Source organism: Salvelinus namaycush, chromosome 26 (assembly GCF_016432855.1).
Source record: "Salvelinus namaycush isolate Seneca chromosome 26, SaNama_1.0, whole genome shotgun sequence".
Classification (NCBI taxonomy): domain Eukaryota; kingdom Metazoa; phylum Chordata; class Actinopteri; order Salmoniformes; family Salmonidae; genus Salvelinus; species Salvelinus namaycush.
Window position 1 is genome coordinate 3,368,092 of NC_052332.1, and position 17,316 is coordinate 3,385,407.

Genomic DNA, 17,316 nt, shown 5'->3' on the forward strand with positions numbered 1-17,316 from the left:
CTCCCTCAGAAATAACTCTATCTACAAAAATAACCTGTCTGCCAGGGGTCCCTGTGGAGCCCGATTCACTGAAGCCTGAACAGTCGGAGCACGGATTCTGTAACAGGCACACAGAACGTCATGGAAGCAACGCTTTACATCCTGACCCCCTCAATTTATTTATAGCAAATTATGTTCTATTTTATTTATTTATTTTCTTTAAACTTTATTTAACTATTCATATTTACATTTAAATATTCATAGCCAATATGAATGTCTTTCTTTAGCCATGCGGTTATTTGAAACGGCAGTACATTCGAATTACGTCCTACTGTACTGTACCTGACAATGGTCACTGACCTCTGGGTAAACCAGCATAAATACCAGCAACACCTACACCTATCAGTTTCCTGCTATTTTCCATCCCACTCCCATGTTCCCCTCTCTCTATCCCCCTTTTCTTTCTCTGCCTCAGAGAATGGGCTTGCCCAGCAGACCCTGTCAGAACTGAATCACAGCTGGACTGGCTTGTTGGATTCTTTCTCTGCATCTCACTCCACAATCTCTTCCTTAGCAAGGCTTTACTCAGCCTCCTGCTTTGTCATCAGACACCAGATGACCTGTCAGTCTTCGCCCCTAACCCACACGTTAATTCCCGCTTCAGTACACAAACAACTTACAAAACGAAGAAACGTCAAAAAGGGCAGATTTTTAAAAAAAAACTGAGCATTGGTCAGTAGGTTGCCCTTTTTTAATTAGCCTCTAGTCATTTAGATTTTAATGAAGGGCTTAATTTGTTAATGTGCCGCTACTTGGTAGACTGGTAGATGTTACATCAGGCCACCCCCAGGTGCTTAGCGGAATACATTGGGAAGCGATGTCAAGCCACTGTGCCTGTGAGAGTCATAAACCCCAAATATTTGTGCATTCAAGTGAACCCAGCCATTAGTGTCCTCTGGTGTTTCATACCTGTTCAAAGTTCCAATCACGCTCTCTTCCAGAGCCAGACGGCCAATACATCCAGACAATTTGTTGTGTGTGTGTATGGAGTGGAGTAGAACGGCATACAAATTACTAATAGACACACATACACACTCATCCTGACTCATTTCTTTGTTGATAATCAGACAATTATTCAGGCATGGTGTCCACAGCTAAGGCGTCACGCTAGCGGGACAACTTCCGGTGATACTGGAGGGCGCACATTTCAAATAAATAATCGTAAAATTATGGATATTAAACATTTAGGTACATACAAGTGTCTAATATCGGTTGAAAGCTTAAATTCTTGTTAATCTAACTGCACTGTCCGATTTACAGTAGCCATTACAGCGAAAGCATGCCATGGGATTGTTTGAGGACGGCGCTCCACATCAAAATATTTTTCCACCGCCACAGGTTTCATAAATTCACAAATAGCGATTAAATATTCACTTACTTTTTGAAAATCTTCCTCTGATTTGTCATCCAAAGTGTCCCAGCTATAACATGTAGTGTCGTTTTGTTAGATTAAATCCTTCTTTATACCCCAAAAAAGTCTGTTTAGTTGGCGCCATCGATTTCAGTAATCCACTCATTCAACATGCAGAGATAGGAATCTGAAAGTCTACCCCTAAACTTTGTTTCAACAAGTCAAAATACATTTCTATTGACTCCGCAGATACCCTAAAATGTCATCAAACTATAATATTTCATACGGAAAGAAGTATGTTCAATAGGAAACCGATTTTAGCAGGTGAGTTCTGTCTTTATCTTGCGTGCATACACAAATGTCCAAGACTGTGTCCCTGTACTAAAACTGTTATTTCTCATTCGTTTTGGAAGTTACAAGCCTGAAACCTTGAACAGACTGCTGACACCCTGTGGAAGCCATAGAAATTGCATCCTGGGAGCTAGAATTCATTATGCCCCTATACTTTCCATTGAAAGAGCATGGGCTCTCAAAAAAACTAAATTCTGGTTGGTTTTTCTTTGGATTTTCTCATACCATATCTATTGTGTTATAGTCTCCTACATTATTTTAACATTTCTACAAACGTCAACGTGTTTTCTTTCCAATGGTACCAATTATATGCATATCCTGGCTTCAGGGCCTGAGTAACAGGCAGTTTACTTTGGACACGTCAGTCAGACGGAAATTTAGAAAAAAGGACCCTAGCCCTAAGAAGTTTTAATTAAATCTCCCTGGAATCAGAATGCATGAGCCAAACATTTGCTGAAATTCGAGGCCTGTTGAATAAGACATTGATTTAGACTTCTCTCAAGTACATATGTTTTCGCAAACAGAACTGGCAATGGTTGCAAGACATATCAGTCTCCTTGACCCACATGCATCGCTGTTGTTGTCTTCTGTAGATCTGGTGTAAACTCATCTTCTCTTCTTCCTTGTCTTCTGTTTGTGACTTTTTTGTTTCCCTCTCAGGTGTCCAAATGAATTTACTGGTGATCGCTGTCAAAACTACGTAATGGCCAGCTTCTACAGTACGTCTATTTTCTCTTCCTGTCTGTGCTTGTGTTTGGAGCATGCTCAATCAGCGCTACTTCCTGTTGCTTCATTTTTAAATGTTGTATGTATCCCATAACGGTAGCTAACACACTTTTGTACGTTGCGAGGTTCCATACATTTGACCTTAATTTAGCGCCCCAAAAACGTAATACTTCCAGGTCAACTGTAATATGAATACCATTGTAAAGCACAATTTCTCCCCTTTCCAGCAAAATCAATGACGAGACCTTCATGCTACCCGTCTCTGCATGATCGTCTTTTTAAAAATGGTGGGTGGGGAAGCAAAAGCTACTGCGTCATAGTGAAAGGGGAGATATGTCGTGTTTGGAAATGGCATTTTTCACCCGATTTGTCCAACTTATCAACTCTAAAATGTAAATATAACACTATAATGAGTTTATATAATGTGTCATTACATACCTATTTAAAGGTTTGTGTCGAATTAGAATATGGTTTTTAAGGCGGCGCTAAATTTATCTTCACAATTAAACTGTTTTTTTAGAGTCATGATGGCTCGCAGTGATTACGCAAAAATTAACAATTTATTGAATTAACTATTGATGAACTCACGAGTAATTCACTTTACACTCACCATTGATCATTTCTTGTTTTTAATCTGTGAGAGAAGCTCTACACATGGTGGAAAGCGGCTGTGCGGCACAGAATAAGTTGAATAATGCGTGCAGTACGTTACGTTGTGACACGTCATACTTTAAAGTACAGCGTCAGCGGGGTCAGTTTCTCAACTTTTCTCCAGTACTATGGGCCCATTACCATGTCAATCGACACTGAATCGAGGCTTAGTTCACACCCCGGACTTTGATGCCAACACAGTCGCTACAGTCCCATTTAGTTTTCATTGCAGCCTCATTTAAATGCTGCAGTAGCGCAAATGTGTACGGATCGGGGTTAGTCACCGTTACCTGGTTCTCGCATGTACATTTGTTTTGCCTTGTTTTGTTGAGTTGGATGAAATTTAAAGCAGTTCATTATAGTTTGCTGATATTGTGTTAGTTATGTCATGATTGAACGGAACAATAATAGAAGAAAGATGGGGGAAATGAACACTCAAACGTATGTATATTCAACTTTCCAAACTTGAACCTTCAAATAGGAGGCAGGGGACAGTGTAGTTTGTAGTACTAAAAAAGCTCTATATCGCTACTTACTGCCTTTGAAAGGAAACAACTTAAGCCTGCAATGTATTTTATAATCTGAAGAGCAATAACACTAATGGGAGGTGGGTGGGGGTCATTGTGGATCATGGAGGCACTGTAAAAACCTGAACAGAGACCTCTTTGATGTCATGGAAAGGCAAGAGCGGGAGAGAGGCAGCCGCCCAGGCAATGGGCCCCAGTGCACTTTATCACTATGACTTACCCACTCACCTTACAGTCCAATTACCATAGGTTACCTGGCAACAGTTGCGGTGCGTGGGTAAAATCACTGAGGAAGCCAAGCCAAGCCAGTTAAAAAGCCATATTGCAACCTGTGTTTTGATAATTTAATTGTTTGCTCTATAAATGGTGATTTATACTTCGTCTATTGACATGTCTGTAGACAGTTGGCGCAGTGACATCATGAACATTCTATTGTCGTCCGACATTATGAAAAAGTATAAACACAAAAACGACAGGCTGCACGACATCAGCACCCTGGTGGTCCAAAATAGCATAACTGGTGTATTTTGACACCAATAAACCCATCCATTTACAAATGTATTTAGTATATGTCAATCTAGCAAACCAGGCAACTAAAGCAACTCTCTAAACAATGTCTTGGTTTGCTTCTAGCTTGTTAGCTAGCTAACTAACATTAGCTGGCTAGCCAGTTAAAATAATGACCATATCATAGCTGACAACATCTTAACTTTAGCACATTTTTATTGATTATTACAGGAAAATAAACTGACAAAAATGTTATTATTTACAAGTTAATGGTGAGCAAATTAAAGAAAATAGCTTGTGACGAAATAAAAGTAGGGCATTCTACATGAGGATTTTAGAACTTGAGCATTGTCTCGTTGCTGACTCGGTCAGGTAACCATGACAACGGACACAGCGACAGGGTCAAAGTTGAACTTTTTTTCGTCTGTCTGCAACAAGGAAATGGACAGTCGCAGCGATGGTTTTTGTATGTTTATGGGGCAGTGTTCAGTCTAGGTGTTTGTATGTCTATGGTTGCCTAGATTGGTTCTCAATTAGAGACAGCTGTCTATCGTTGTCTCTGATTGGGAGCCATATTTAGGCAGCCATAGTCATTAGGTAGGTTGTGGGTGATTGTCTATGTCTTTACGTTAGTTGCTTGTGTCTGCACTTTCGTTCTATAGCTTCACGGTCGTTTGTTGTTTTTGTATAGTTTGTCAGTGTTAGTTTCATGTTCGTCTTCAAATAAAAAGAAGATGTACTGTTATCACGCTGCGCCTTGGTCCTCCTCTCTTCATTGTTACGACGATCGTGACACTAAGACAGGGAATTTTTACTTTAAAAACTGAGTTAAAATCTATCTGGCTAAAGTATATGTAAACTTCTGAATTCAACTGTAAATATGAAATGAGTAAAAAATTATGTAAACATTATTAAAGTGACTAGTGTTCCATTATTAAAGTGACCAGTGATTCCATGTCGATGTACATACAGTAGGCCAGCAGCCTCTAAGGTGCCGGGTTGAGTAACCGGGTGGTAGCTGGCTAGCGATGGCTATATAACATTCTGATGGCCTTGAGATAGAAACAGCTTTGATGCACCTGTACTGATCTCGACTTCCGGATGATAGCGGGGTGAACAGGCCGTGATGTAGGTGTTCTGAAAGACAGGCAGTCAAATCAAATCAAATTTTATTTGTCACATGCTCCGAATACAACAGTGAAATGCTTACTTACAAGCTCTAACCAACAATGCAGTTTAAAAAAAAGAAAGAAAAAAAACGAATAAGAAATAATAGTAACAAATAATTAAAGAGCAGCAGTAAAATAACAATAGCGAGGCTATATACAGGGGGTACCGGTACAGAGTCGATGTGCGGGTGCACCGGTTAGTCGAGGTAATTGAGGTAATATGTACATGTAGGTAGAGTTATTAAAGTGACTATGCATAGATAATAACAGAGAGTAGCAACAGTGTTATGCAAATAGTCTGGGTAGCCATTTGATTAGATGTTCAGGAGGCTTATGGCTTGGGGGTATAAGCTGTTTAGAAGCCTCTTGGACCTAGACTTGGCGCTCCGGTACTGGTGGCTGGAGTCTTATACAATTTTTAGGGCCTTCCTCTGACACCGCCTGGTATAGAGGTCCTGGATGGCAGGAAGCTTGGCCCCAGTGATGTACTGGGCCATACGCACTACCCTCTGTAGTGCCTTGCGGTCGGAGGCCGAGCAGTTGTCATACCATGCAGTGATGCAACCAGTCAGGATGCTCTCGATGGTGCAGCTGTGAGGCAACTTGAAGTTTTTCACCTTCTGCACTGCGGTCCCGTCGATGTGGATAGGGGTGTGCTCCCTCTGCTGTCTCCTGAAGTTCACGATCAGCTCCTTCGTTTTGTTGACGTTGAGGAAGAGGTTATTTTCCTGGCACCACTCCGCCAGGGCCCTCACCTCCTCCCTGTAGGCTCTCTCGATGTTGGTAATCAGGCCTACCACTGCTGTGTTGTCTGCAAACATTTTTTTACCACTTTTTCTCCCCAATTTCATGGTGTCCAATTGGTAGTTACAGTCTTGTCTCATCGCTGTAACTCCTGTACGGACTCGGGAAAGGCGAAGGTCGAAATCCGTGCGTCCTCTGAAACACAACCCAACCAAGCCAAGCCGCACTGCTTCTTGACACAATGCCCACTTATCCCGGAAGCCAGCCGCACCAATAGGTCGGAGGAAACACTGTACACCTGGCGACCGTGTCAGCATGCACTGCGCCCGGCTCGCCACAGGAGTCATTAGTCACTAGGACATCCCTGCAGGCCAAACCCTTCCCTAAAAAGACGCCTATTGAGATGTAATCGGAGTGTGGAGGAAGCAAAGGAACAGAGGGAGTTGTATTTTGCGTCTCCCTGAGATGACAGCGAGTGTATTGGAGGAGCTAATCAAATGAACGCCGCTGTCGCTATCTGTTCCTCTAATCATCGTGGCCCACTTGTACTATTTAGAAAACCATTTTTTTACACAAAAATAGTGCACTGGGACTTTACTTTATTAGCGGACCAAAAATTCTCAGCACACCCCACCCCCAAACCTCTTCCCGCGGCTATGCCAGTTGGTGGCCTATATCTAGCCAGGGAAAAATACCCTGTCCATGAACCGCTGGAGCTGCAAGGATGGCACGCTGCCAGCAATGCAACAAGAGACACTCACTGCTACGTCGGAGGAGTAGGGATGCTGTAGATGAGGAGGAGCTACGGATGCTGTGTGTGCATAGTATAGGCCGAGAAAGGATGGACGCAGCCCTGTCCTTGACGATCAGGAAATATTATCCAAAGGGGGGACAGCCAATGTCTCCGTATGGCTGTTGCCAACATAGTCATATATTTTCACGCTTGATGTGGGAACGCAGCTGAGATCAGAGAGGACAGACATGAAGACAGCTCCGACAGGGGTTCAGAAGAGCTGAGAGCACAATCATATACCGCTCGCTGACAAATGGACCTCCTGACAAGGGCTGCTTGTACGCTACTGAAAGTGGAGGTATATGTTAGGGTCTGTTCAGAGTAGTATTCAGGAAAGAGTCCTTTGCTTCTGATTTGACTTGTCCTTGTTTGACCCAGCGAGAGTAGTTGAAGATGTTGTTGATATTGATAGTACTCTGCACTCTCCTGAGGCGTGACAGTTGCCCGTGACCATGTAGGGAAAGTTGCAAAACCTTTGAAACTCAGTCAGCGGTCATATGACACACAGTGAAAGCAGGACTTTGATATTTGTTAACAATGAGATGAGTCATAGAATTTGACCAAGAACAGAGTGGCTGTTATTGTTGTCACCAACCATATTTTGAGTAGAGAACATGTATAGGTTACAAAAACATTTTTTGTTCACATTGGCATAATGGGACTAAATCTAATCCCATTTATAAAGTATTGGCTGAATTTCTATACATTTTTCAGAGCAGCGTTGCTGGGACAGTCATATGAAAGGTGCCTTGTAAGCTAAGGGTTCACAAGTGCAGAACAGCCATGTGTTTATGTTTTGCATCGTTTTTAAGGACCAACAAGATGTTTGAATATTAGTCAGATTTACTCAGGGAAAAATAGGCCTTCTGTTCCTATACTACCTCATTGCGTCAGTTTATACACAACTTTATAATCACATCACAGCTCCTTCGATAACACAGCTATTAACCAAAATAACAGTATGATAATTGTAGCCTATTGTCAAAGAAAGAATAGGAAGTACATCACAGTACATAACAGTGGCATTGGAATTTTATCCATTTTAGAATAAGGCTGTAAGGTAACAAAATATGTAAAAAGTGAAGGGGTCTTCCAACTTTCCGAATGCACTGTATATATACTGTACATATAATTTTTGTATTCCTCTAAACATATTTAACAGGCATGGCTGTTGATCGGAGTAATGGCAAATGAGAATTTGGTATGACGGCAAAATTGACTTTGTAGATCTGCATTAGTGTGTGTTGGGAATAGAAATAGTACATGATCATCACACATCGTGAGAGGTGTAGGACATGCCGTAGTGTTTAACATTGAACGACTAATGCCCTACCAAGTGCCCGTAAACCTGCCTGATTGACCATGTAGTGACATTACCATTGGTAATGCAAGCAAAGTGATGTTTGCATGTGCATGCCACTGCACCGGGAAAGTTCCTCTCACGGTAGCGATTATTAGATGGATAGATTTTAATGCATTTTTTGATTAACTCATGTATTCGATGGGTTTAGGTGTTTGATCACTTTTCCTAATTGTGGTAACATCATCTTAGTTACTTAGTTAGCTGTTAGACTATAATAGAGTGGATATTCTAGAACAGGGTTTCCCAAACTTGGTCCTGGGGCCTCCCATGGGTGCATGTTTTGTTCAGCTGTGTAGTGCTAGGGCAAACAACAAAACATGCACCTATGGGAGGCCCCAGGACCAAACCCTCTTCTAGAATAATTATAGAATTATTCTATAAGGTGAAATAGTCAGTTATAATGCATTATTCCATTCTCTGTCAAAACAATTTGTGAGCAATATAGTTCTGAATAACACCTCATCTGAAAAAGACCTCTCTTTTCTTTTTGTCACGTGTCTGCATTGGCAGAACATCTTGGGATTGAATTTATGGGTATGGATAGTTCCTTTCTCGTCAGTTTGCAGACGTAGGACTAGAAGCTTGAGCCTGCCCCCCTCAACTCCAGTCAGTTTCCTTGTGCCAATGAAGGGATCATCCAGCCATAACATACACTATTTGTTATAGAATAATAAACATACATGCACGCTATATATGTAGCTCAAATATGCTGCCCATCTATCAAGCCTTTATGCTGTTATTCTGGCAGCAAGCCCAAAAATGGCAATGTGATTAACGTCATATAGTTCCACTCAAGTTTCGAAGCCGCATGGTGTAGCCAGCATCTACAACGCTTGGTCATGACACCTTCAATTATACATTTCTGGAAAACCTCGATGTGTTAGCGTATAGTCAAATTAACCTGCACACATACAAATACCACCACACACATTAGGTTCTAAAATGTCCACCATAAACTCACATTAGACTCATTCAAACGTTTGAGCTACAGTAGACTATCTCGTTGTTGTGTCCGACACACATTAGATAGTGTAGGTGCCCGGAGAGACTGCAGTGTGTTTATGCTGTATGTTCAGATCCCTTCAGCTCTTGCTTTTGCCTCTTCCTTGCATCTCCCCTGATCCCTCCTCTGTTCCAACCAGTATTTCGCATGTCATGCCAGCTATGCTGATAGCGTCCTTCCTCGCTACCCATTCATTTCATCTCCTTCTTTCCTGTCTTCCTATTTCCTACTGTACCGTGTGGATGTACTGTATGTGTCCAGTATCCCATTTTGTTTTCCTGTCATCTCATGCTACCTCCCCTTGTCTCATCAGTGATGTCCGTTTTTGCTGTAGGTCTTTTAAGTGATCTTGATGTTGAAAAATTGACCAAATAATTGTTCTTCATTTTAAAAAGTGATTGTTTCTAGCATCATTTGTTCACAGGACACGTAATACTGAGGCAAACCGACCAATTTTTTTTAAACGGAGTAGAGTACAAACTAGGTGCGATTACTGAACAGTTCATATAATTACACACTTCACTTGATCCCCTAATCTGGTGACTTGTAACCTATAAATATTTTGAAAGACAAATATTCCATAATTCCAAGCGCTGGGTCCTGTGAACAAACAATGTTGCACTGTTTGCAGTATTAGAATATTAACATTACACAAAGGAGTGATTTTAATTTTCTTGATGCATAACAATGTCTTATATACAGTATGCATCTGTTGTATTAGTAACACCTGGTCTGGTTAGAATGCATTGTGGAAAATGCATTTTCTGTGGTTTGCCTAGTCATGATTACTGAGCCCGACCTTGAACTAACACTTCCTCGCTTCCCGACTGGATTTAACAGAACTGCCTCCTCAGATCAATGTGTTCGATTTCCTCCGTCTCGGTCAACAGCCAACACCCACTAACACAATGTTATATCTGGGCCACGTTCAGTAGCCAAACATTGTTTAACATTGCAGAAAGAAATGCCATGAATAAAGCCAACGTGATTCCTCTAAAACGTTGTGCCCCGGTTTGTTTCTGTGAACGTATAACCCTATAATACATCACCTAACACACGTTTGTTCATTTCCCTTGGGATTTCCAAGTAGAGCTTGGTTTGTGTAACAGTAAGGCCTGCATGTTGTGGAGTTTTAAGAATGCATTGTCCTCTTTTCCAGAAGCTGAGGAGCTGTATCAGAAACGTGTATTAACAATAACAGGAATCTGCATTGCACTCCTAGTGGTTGGAATCATGTGTGTGGTTGCCTACTGCAAAACAAAGTAATTCACGTCACATTTTTACGCTAAACTCAAAATCACAACCTCTGATGTCAACCTTTGACAAAATATGTCATCCCTCTGATTTTTGGATTGGCTAAATGGCTGGTCAGTCTCACAATGCAGTTTGTCTTTACGTGCACAGAAAGCAGAGGAAAACGCTCCATCATCTTCTGAGGCAGAGCCTACGAAATGAGAGAAACACCATGGCTAGTATGGCTAATGGACCTCCGATTTATAACCCTTCCCTTGAAAACGTCCAGTTTGTCAATGTAAGTCACTCACGTAGCTTACACCTTATAATGGTGACTAAGCAACTCTCACGCTAACTTTCAAATGTTCATTGATTTCAGAATGTATTCACAGCCCTTGACTTTTTCCACATTTGTTGTGTTACAAGATGGGATTAAAATGGGTTTAATTGTCTTTTTTTGTCAATGAGCTATACAAAGCACTCTGTCAAAGTCTAAGAACATTTTAAACATTTGTAAAAAAAGAATAAAAGAATAATAATACATTAATATATCTTGATTAGATAAGTATTCAACCCCCTGAGTCAATTCATGTTAGAAACACCTTTTGGAAGCGATTACAGCTTTGAGACATTCTGGGGAGTATCTAAGAGATTTATAAATCAAATCAAATCAAATTTATTTATATAGCCCTTCTTACATCAGCTGATATATCAAAGTGCTGTACAGAAACCCAGCCTAAAACCCCAAACAGCAAGCAATGCAGGTGTAGAAGCACGGTGGCTAGGAAAAACTCCCTAGAAAGGCCAAAGCCTAGGAAGAAACCTAGAGAGGAACCAGGCTATGAGGGGTGGCCAGTCCTCTTCTGGCTGTGCCGGGTGGAGATTATAACAGAACATGGCCAAGATGTTCAAATGTTCATAAATAACCAGCATGGTCAAATAATAATAATCACAGTAGTTGTCAAAGGTGCAACAGGTCAGCACCTCAGGAGTAAATGTCAATTGGCTTTTCATAGCCGATCATTGAGAGTATCTCTACCGCTCCTGCTGTCTCTAGAGAGTTGAAAACAGCAGGTCTGGGACAGGTAGCACGTCCGGTGAACAGGTAAGGGTTCCATAGCCGCAGGCAGAACAGTTGAACCTGGAGTAGCAGCACGGCCAGGTGGACTGGGGACAGCAAGGAGTCATCATGCCAGGTAGTCCTGAGGCATGGTCCTAGGGCTCAGGTCCACCGAGAGAGAGAAAGAAAGAAATTGAGAAAGAAAGAGAGAAAGAGAGAATTAGAGAGAGCATACTTAAATTCACACAGGACACCGGATAAGACAGGAGAAATACTCCAGATATAACCATCTGACCCTAGCCCCCCGACACAAACTACTGCAGCATAAATACTGGAGGCTGAGACAGGAGGGGTCAGGAGACACTGTGGCCCCATCCAATGATACCCCCGGACAGGGCCAAACAGGCAGGATATAACCCCACCCACTTTGCCAAGCACAGCCCCCACACCACTAGAGGGATATCTTCAATCACCAACTTACCATCCTGAGACAAGGCCGAGTATAGCCAACAAAGAACTCCGCCACGGCACAACCCAAGGGGGGGCGCCAACCCAGACAGGAAGACCACGTCATTGACGCAACCCACTCAAGTGACGCACCCCTCCTAGGGACGGCATGGAAGAGCACCAGTAAGCCAGTGACTCAGCCCCTGTAATAGGGTTAGAGGCAGAGAATCCCAGTGGAGAGAGGGGAACTGGCCAGGCAGAGACAGCAAGGGCGGTTCGTTGCTCCAGTGCCTTTCCGTTCACCTTCACACTCCTAGGCCAGACTACACTCAATCATAGAACCTACAGAAGAGATGAGTCTTCAATAAAGACTTAAAGGTTGAGACCGAGTCTGCGTCTCTCACATGGGTAGGCAGACCATTCCATAAAAATGGAGCTCTATAGGAGAAAGCCCTGCCTCCAGCTGATTGCTTAGAAATTCTAGGGACAATTTGGAGACCTGCGTCTTGTGACCGTAGCGTACGTGTAGGTATGTACGGCAGGACCAAATCAGAAAGATAGGTAGGAGCAAGCCCATGTAATGCTTTGTAGGTTAGCAGTAAAACCTTGAAATCAGCCCTTGCCTTAACAGGAAGCCAGTGTAGGGAGGCTAGTACTGGAGTAATATGATCAAATTTTGGGGTTCTAGTCAGGATTCTAGCAGCTGTATTTAGCACTAACTGAAGTTTATTTAGTGCTTTATCCGAGTAGCCGGAAAGTAGAGCATTGCAGTAGTCTAACCTAGAAGTGACAAAAGCATGGATACATTTTTCTACATGGATTAATTTTTGGACAGAAAATTTCAGATTTTTGCAATGTTACGTAGATGGAAAAAAGCTGTCCTTGAAACAGTCTTGATATGTTCGTCAAAAGAGAGATCAGGGTCCAGAGTAACGCCGAGGTCCTTCACAGTTTTATTTGAGACGACTACAACCATCAAGATTAATTGTCAGATTCAACAGAAGATCTCTTTGTTTCTTGGGACCTAGAACAAGCATCTCTGTTTTGTCTGAGTTTAAAAGTAGAAAGTTTGCAGCCATCCACTTCCTTATGTCTGAAACACAAGCTTCCAGCGAGGGCAATTTTGCGGCTTCACCATATTTCATCAAAATGTACAGCTGTGTGTCATCCGCAAAGCAGTGAAAGTTAACATTATGTTTTTGAATGACATCCCCAAGAGGTAAAATATATAGTGAAAACAATAGTGCTCCTAAAATGGAATCTTGAGGAACACCGAAATTTACAGTTGATTTGTCAGAGGACAAACCATCCAAAGAGACAAACTGATATCTTTCCGACAGATAAGATCTAAACCAGGCCAGAACTTGTCCGTGTAGACCAATTTGGGTTTCCAATCTCTCCAAAAGAATGTGGTGATCGATGGTATCAAAAGCAGCACTAAGGTCTAGGAGCATGAGGACAGATGCAGAGCCTCGGTCTGACACCATTAAAAGGTAATTTACCACCTTCACAAGTGCAGTCTCAGTGCTATGATGGGGTCTAAAACCAGACTGAAGCATTTCATATACATTGTTTGTCTTCAGGAAGGCGGTGAGTTGGGTTAGTTTTTCAAAAGTTTTTGAGAGGACTGGGAGATTCGATATAGGCCGATAATTTTTTATATTCTCTGGGTCAAAGTTTGGCTTTTTCAAGAGAGGCTTTATTATTGCCACTTTTAGTGAGTTTGGTACACATCCGGTGGATAGAGAAGCGTTTATTATGTTCAACATAGGAGGGCCAAGCACAGGAAGCAGCTCGTTCAGTAGTTTAGTTGGAATAGGGTCCAGTATGCAGCTTGAAGGTTTTGAGGCCATGATTATTTTCATCATTGTGTCAAGAGATATAGTAATAAAACACTTGATTGTCTCCCTTGATCCTAGGTCCTGGCAGAGTTGTTGCAGACTCAACACAACTGAGCGCTGGAGGAAAACGCAGATTTAAAGAGGAGTCTGTAATTTGCTTTCTAATGATCATGATCTTTTCCTCAAAGAAATTCATGAATGTATTACTGCTGAAGTGAAAGCCATCCTCTCTTGGGGAATGCTGCTTTTTAGTTAGCTTTGCTACAGTGTCAAAAATACATTTTGGATTGTTCTTTTTAGTTAGCTTTGCTACAGTGTCAAAAATACATTTTGGATTGTTCTTATTTTCCTCAATGAAGTTGGAAAAATAGGATGATCGAGCAGCAGTGAGGGCTCTTCGATACTGCACGGTACTGTCTCTCCAAGTTTGTCGGAAGACTTCCAGTTTGGTGTGGCGCCATTTCCGTTCCAATTTTCTGTAGCTTGCTACAGAGCTCGGGTATTTTCTGTATACCAGGGAGCTAGTTTCTTATGAGAAATGTTTTTCGTTTTTAGGGGTGCAACGGCATCTAGGGTATTGCGCAAGGTTAAATTGAGTTCCTCAGATAGGTGGTTAACTGATTTTTGTTCTCTGACGTCCTTGGGTAGGCAGAGGGAGTCTGGAAGGGCATCAAGGAATCTTTGGGTTGTCTGAGAATTTATAGCACGACTTTTGATGATCCTTGGTTGGGGTCTGAGCAGATTATTTGTTGTGATTGCAAACGTAATAAAATGGTGGTCCGATAGTCCAGGATTATGAGGAAAAACATTAAGATCCACAACATTTATTCCAAGGGACAAAACTAGGTCCAGAGTATGACTGTGGCAGTGAGTATGTCCAGAGACATTTTGGACAAAACCCACTGAGTCGATGATGTCTCCGAAAGCCTTTTGGAGTGGGTCTGTGGACTTTTCCATTTGAATATTAAAGTCACCAAAAATTTGAATATTATGTGCTATGACTACAAGATCCGATAGGAATTCAGGGAACTCAGTGAGGAACGCTGTATATGGCCCAGGAGGCCTGTAAACAGTAGCTATAAAAAGTGATTGAGTAGGCTGCATAGATTTCATGACTAGGAACTCAAAAGACGAAAACGTCGGGTTTTTTTTGTAAATTGACATTTGCTATTGTAAATGTTAGCGACACCTCCGTCTTTGCGGGATGCACGGGGGATACGGTCACTAGTTTATCCAGGAGGTGAGGCCTCATTTAACACAGTAAATTCATCAGGCTTAAGTCATGTTTCAGTCAGGCCAATCACATCAAGATTATGATCAGTGATTAATAGTTCATTGACTATAACTGCCTTTGAAGTGAGGGATCTAACATTAAGTAGCCCTATTTTGAGATGTGAGTTATCACAATCTCTTTCAATAATGGCAGAAATGGAGGAGGACTTTATTCTAGTGAGATTGCTAAGGCGAACACCGCCATGTTTAGTTTTGCCCAACCTAGGTCGAGGCACAGACACGGTCTCAATGGGGATAGCTGAGCTGACTACACTGACTGTGCTAGTGGCAGACTCCACTAAGCTGGCAGGCTGGCTAACAGCCTGCTGCCTGGCCTGCACCCTATTTCATTGTGGAGCTAGGGGAGTTAGAGCCCTGTCTATGTTCGTAGACGAGAGCATCCCTCCAGCTAGGGGGGGTCACTCCTCAACAGGCCAGGCTTGGTCCTGTTTGTGGTTGAGTCCCAGAAAGAGGGCCAATTATCTACAAATTCTATCTTTTGGGAAGGGCAGAAAACAGTTTTCAACCAGCGATTGAGTTGTGAGACTCTGCTGTAGAGCTCATCACTCCCCCTAACTGGGAGGGGGCCAGAGACAATTACTCAATGCCGACACATCTTTCTAGCTGATTTACACGTTGAAGCTATGTTGCGCTTGGTGACATCTGACTGTTTCATCCTAACATCGTTGGTGCCGACGTGGATAACAATATTTGATCACCTGGATTGTACAGTATTGGTACATTATTCTTTTTTTAATTCTTCAAGCTCTGTCAAGTTGGTTGTTGATTATGTCTAGACAGCCATTTTCAAGTCTTGCCATAGATTTAAGTCAAAATTGTAACTAGGCCACTCAGGAACATTCAATGTCATCTTGGTAAGCTACTCCAGTGTACATTTGGCCTTGTGTTTTAGGTTATTGTCCTGCTGAAAGGTGAATTTGTCTCCCAGTGTCTGTTGGAAAGCAGACTGAACCAGGTTTTCCACTAGAATTGTGCCTGTGCTTAGCCCTATTCCGTTTCGTTTTATCCTGAAAAACTCCCTAGTCCTTGCCGATGACAAGCATACCCATAACTTGATGCAGTGATGTTTTGTGTTGGATTTGCCCTAAACATAACGCTTTGTATTCAGGACATAAAGTTAATTTCTAAGCCCAATTTTTTGCAGTTTTACTTTAGTGCCTTATTGCAAACAGGATGCATGTTTTGGAATATTTTTATTCTGTACAGGCTTCCTTTTCATCCTGTCATTTAGGTTAGTATTGTGGAGTAACTACAATGTTGTTGATCCATCCTCAGTTTTCTCCTATCACAGCCATTAAACTCTGTAACTGTTTTAAAGTCACCATTGACCTCATGGTGAAATCCCTGAGCGGTTTCCTTCCTTTCGAAAAACGTTATTCAACGTTGACATTATGGGCGGTTGTGTGTGTGTGTAGGCCAGTGACACAATCTCAATTTAATCCATTTTAAATTCAGGCTATAAAACAACAAAATGTGGAAAAAGTCAAGGGGTTTGAATACTTTCTTAAGGCACTGTATATATTTTTGTTGACTTGTTTCAGAGTACATAGAGCTACAGTATCTGCACATTTCATATTGTGAACGTGATTTCATGGCCTTATTATTGATGCTTCTTTTGATTGTTTCCCGTTTCCCTTCTTATAGCAATTTGTGTCTAAAAATGCATTGCCCACACAGCATCTACCCGTGAAGGAAACGGAAATGTCTTTCTCCACGAGCCAGTACACATCATCAGTGCATCAATCCACAACGGTCACCCACACCTCCAGTCAAAGGTAACCCTATACAATCCGACACGACAGCTTTCCTTTTTCCTTTCCTTCCTCTCCTCCCATCTGTAAAAGTCGTCCGCTTTTAAAAAGAGATGAGCAATAGCGCTTGCTCTAAGAAGACACCGTAATAATGTGTCTAAGATAAAGTGCTTTTATATAATGTTCTTTTCATCTCCTTCAATCTGTCATAACTGTCAAGATGCATTACAGCCTCTCTACGCTATCTTAATCGAAGTCCTTCTCATTTCACCCCAGCCAACCTCCGCTTTTCCTCCTTTCCTCTTTCCCCTCCGTTTATATCAGGGGTTTGAAAAGCAATGAGTTCACATTGGGGGGAATTCCGACCCCAGTTAAGGCACGTCAATTGAACGTAATGATCTTTTTAGGATCTTTTCTCTCCATGCGTATTCGGACCTTGAACTTAAGCATGAGAATAGTGTGTTTTT

General features: G+C 41.9%; 1 protein-coding gene across 1 annotated transcript in view; it reads left to right on the forward strand.

Moving 5' to 3' along the window:
- Window positions 1-17,316, forward strand: part of LOC120021842 (pro-neuregulin-1, membrane-bound isoform-like) — a 60,478-nt gene that overhangs the window by 34,055 nt on the left and 9,107 nt on the right. The window contains exons 3-7 of the mRNA XM_038965689.1: window positions 2,402-2,460; window positions 8,732-8,755; window positions 10,384-10,486; window positions 10,629-10,755; window positions 16,743-16,873. Of these exons, the coding sequence (XP_038821617.1) occupies window positions 2,402-2,460; window positions 8,732-8,755; window positions 10,384-10,486; window positions 10,629-10,755; window positions 16,743-16,873 (444 nt within the window). The remainder of the gene's footprint in view (window positions 1-2,401; window positions 2,461-8,731; window positions 8,756-10,383; window positions 10,487-10,628; window positions 10,756-16,742; window positions 16,874-17,316) is intronic.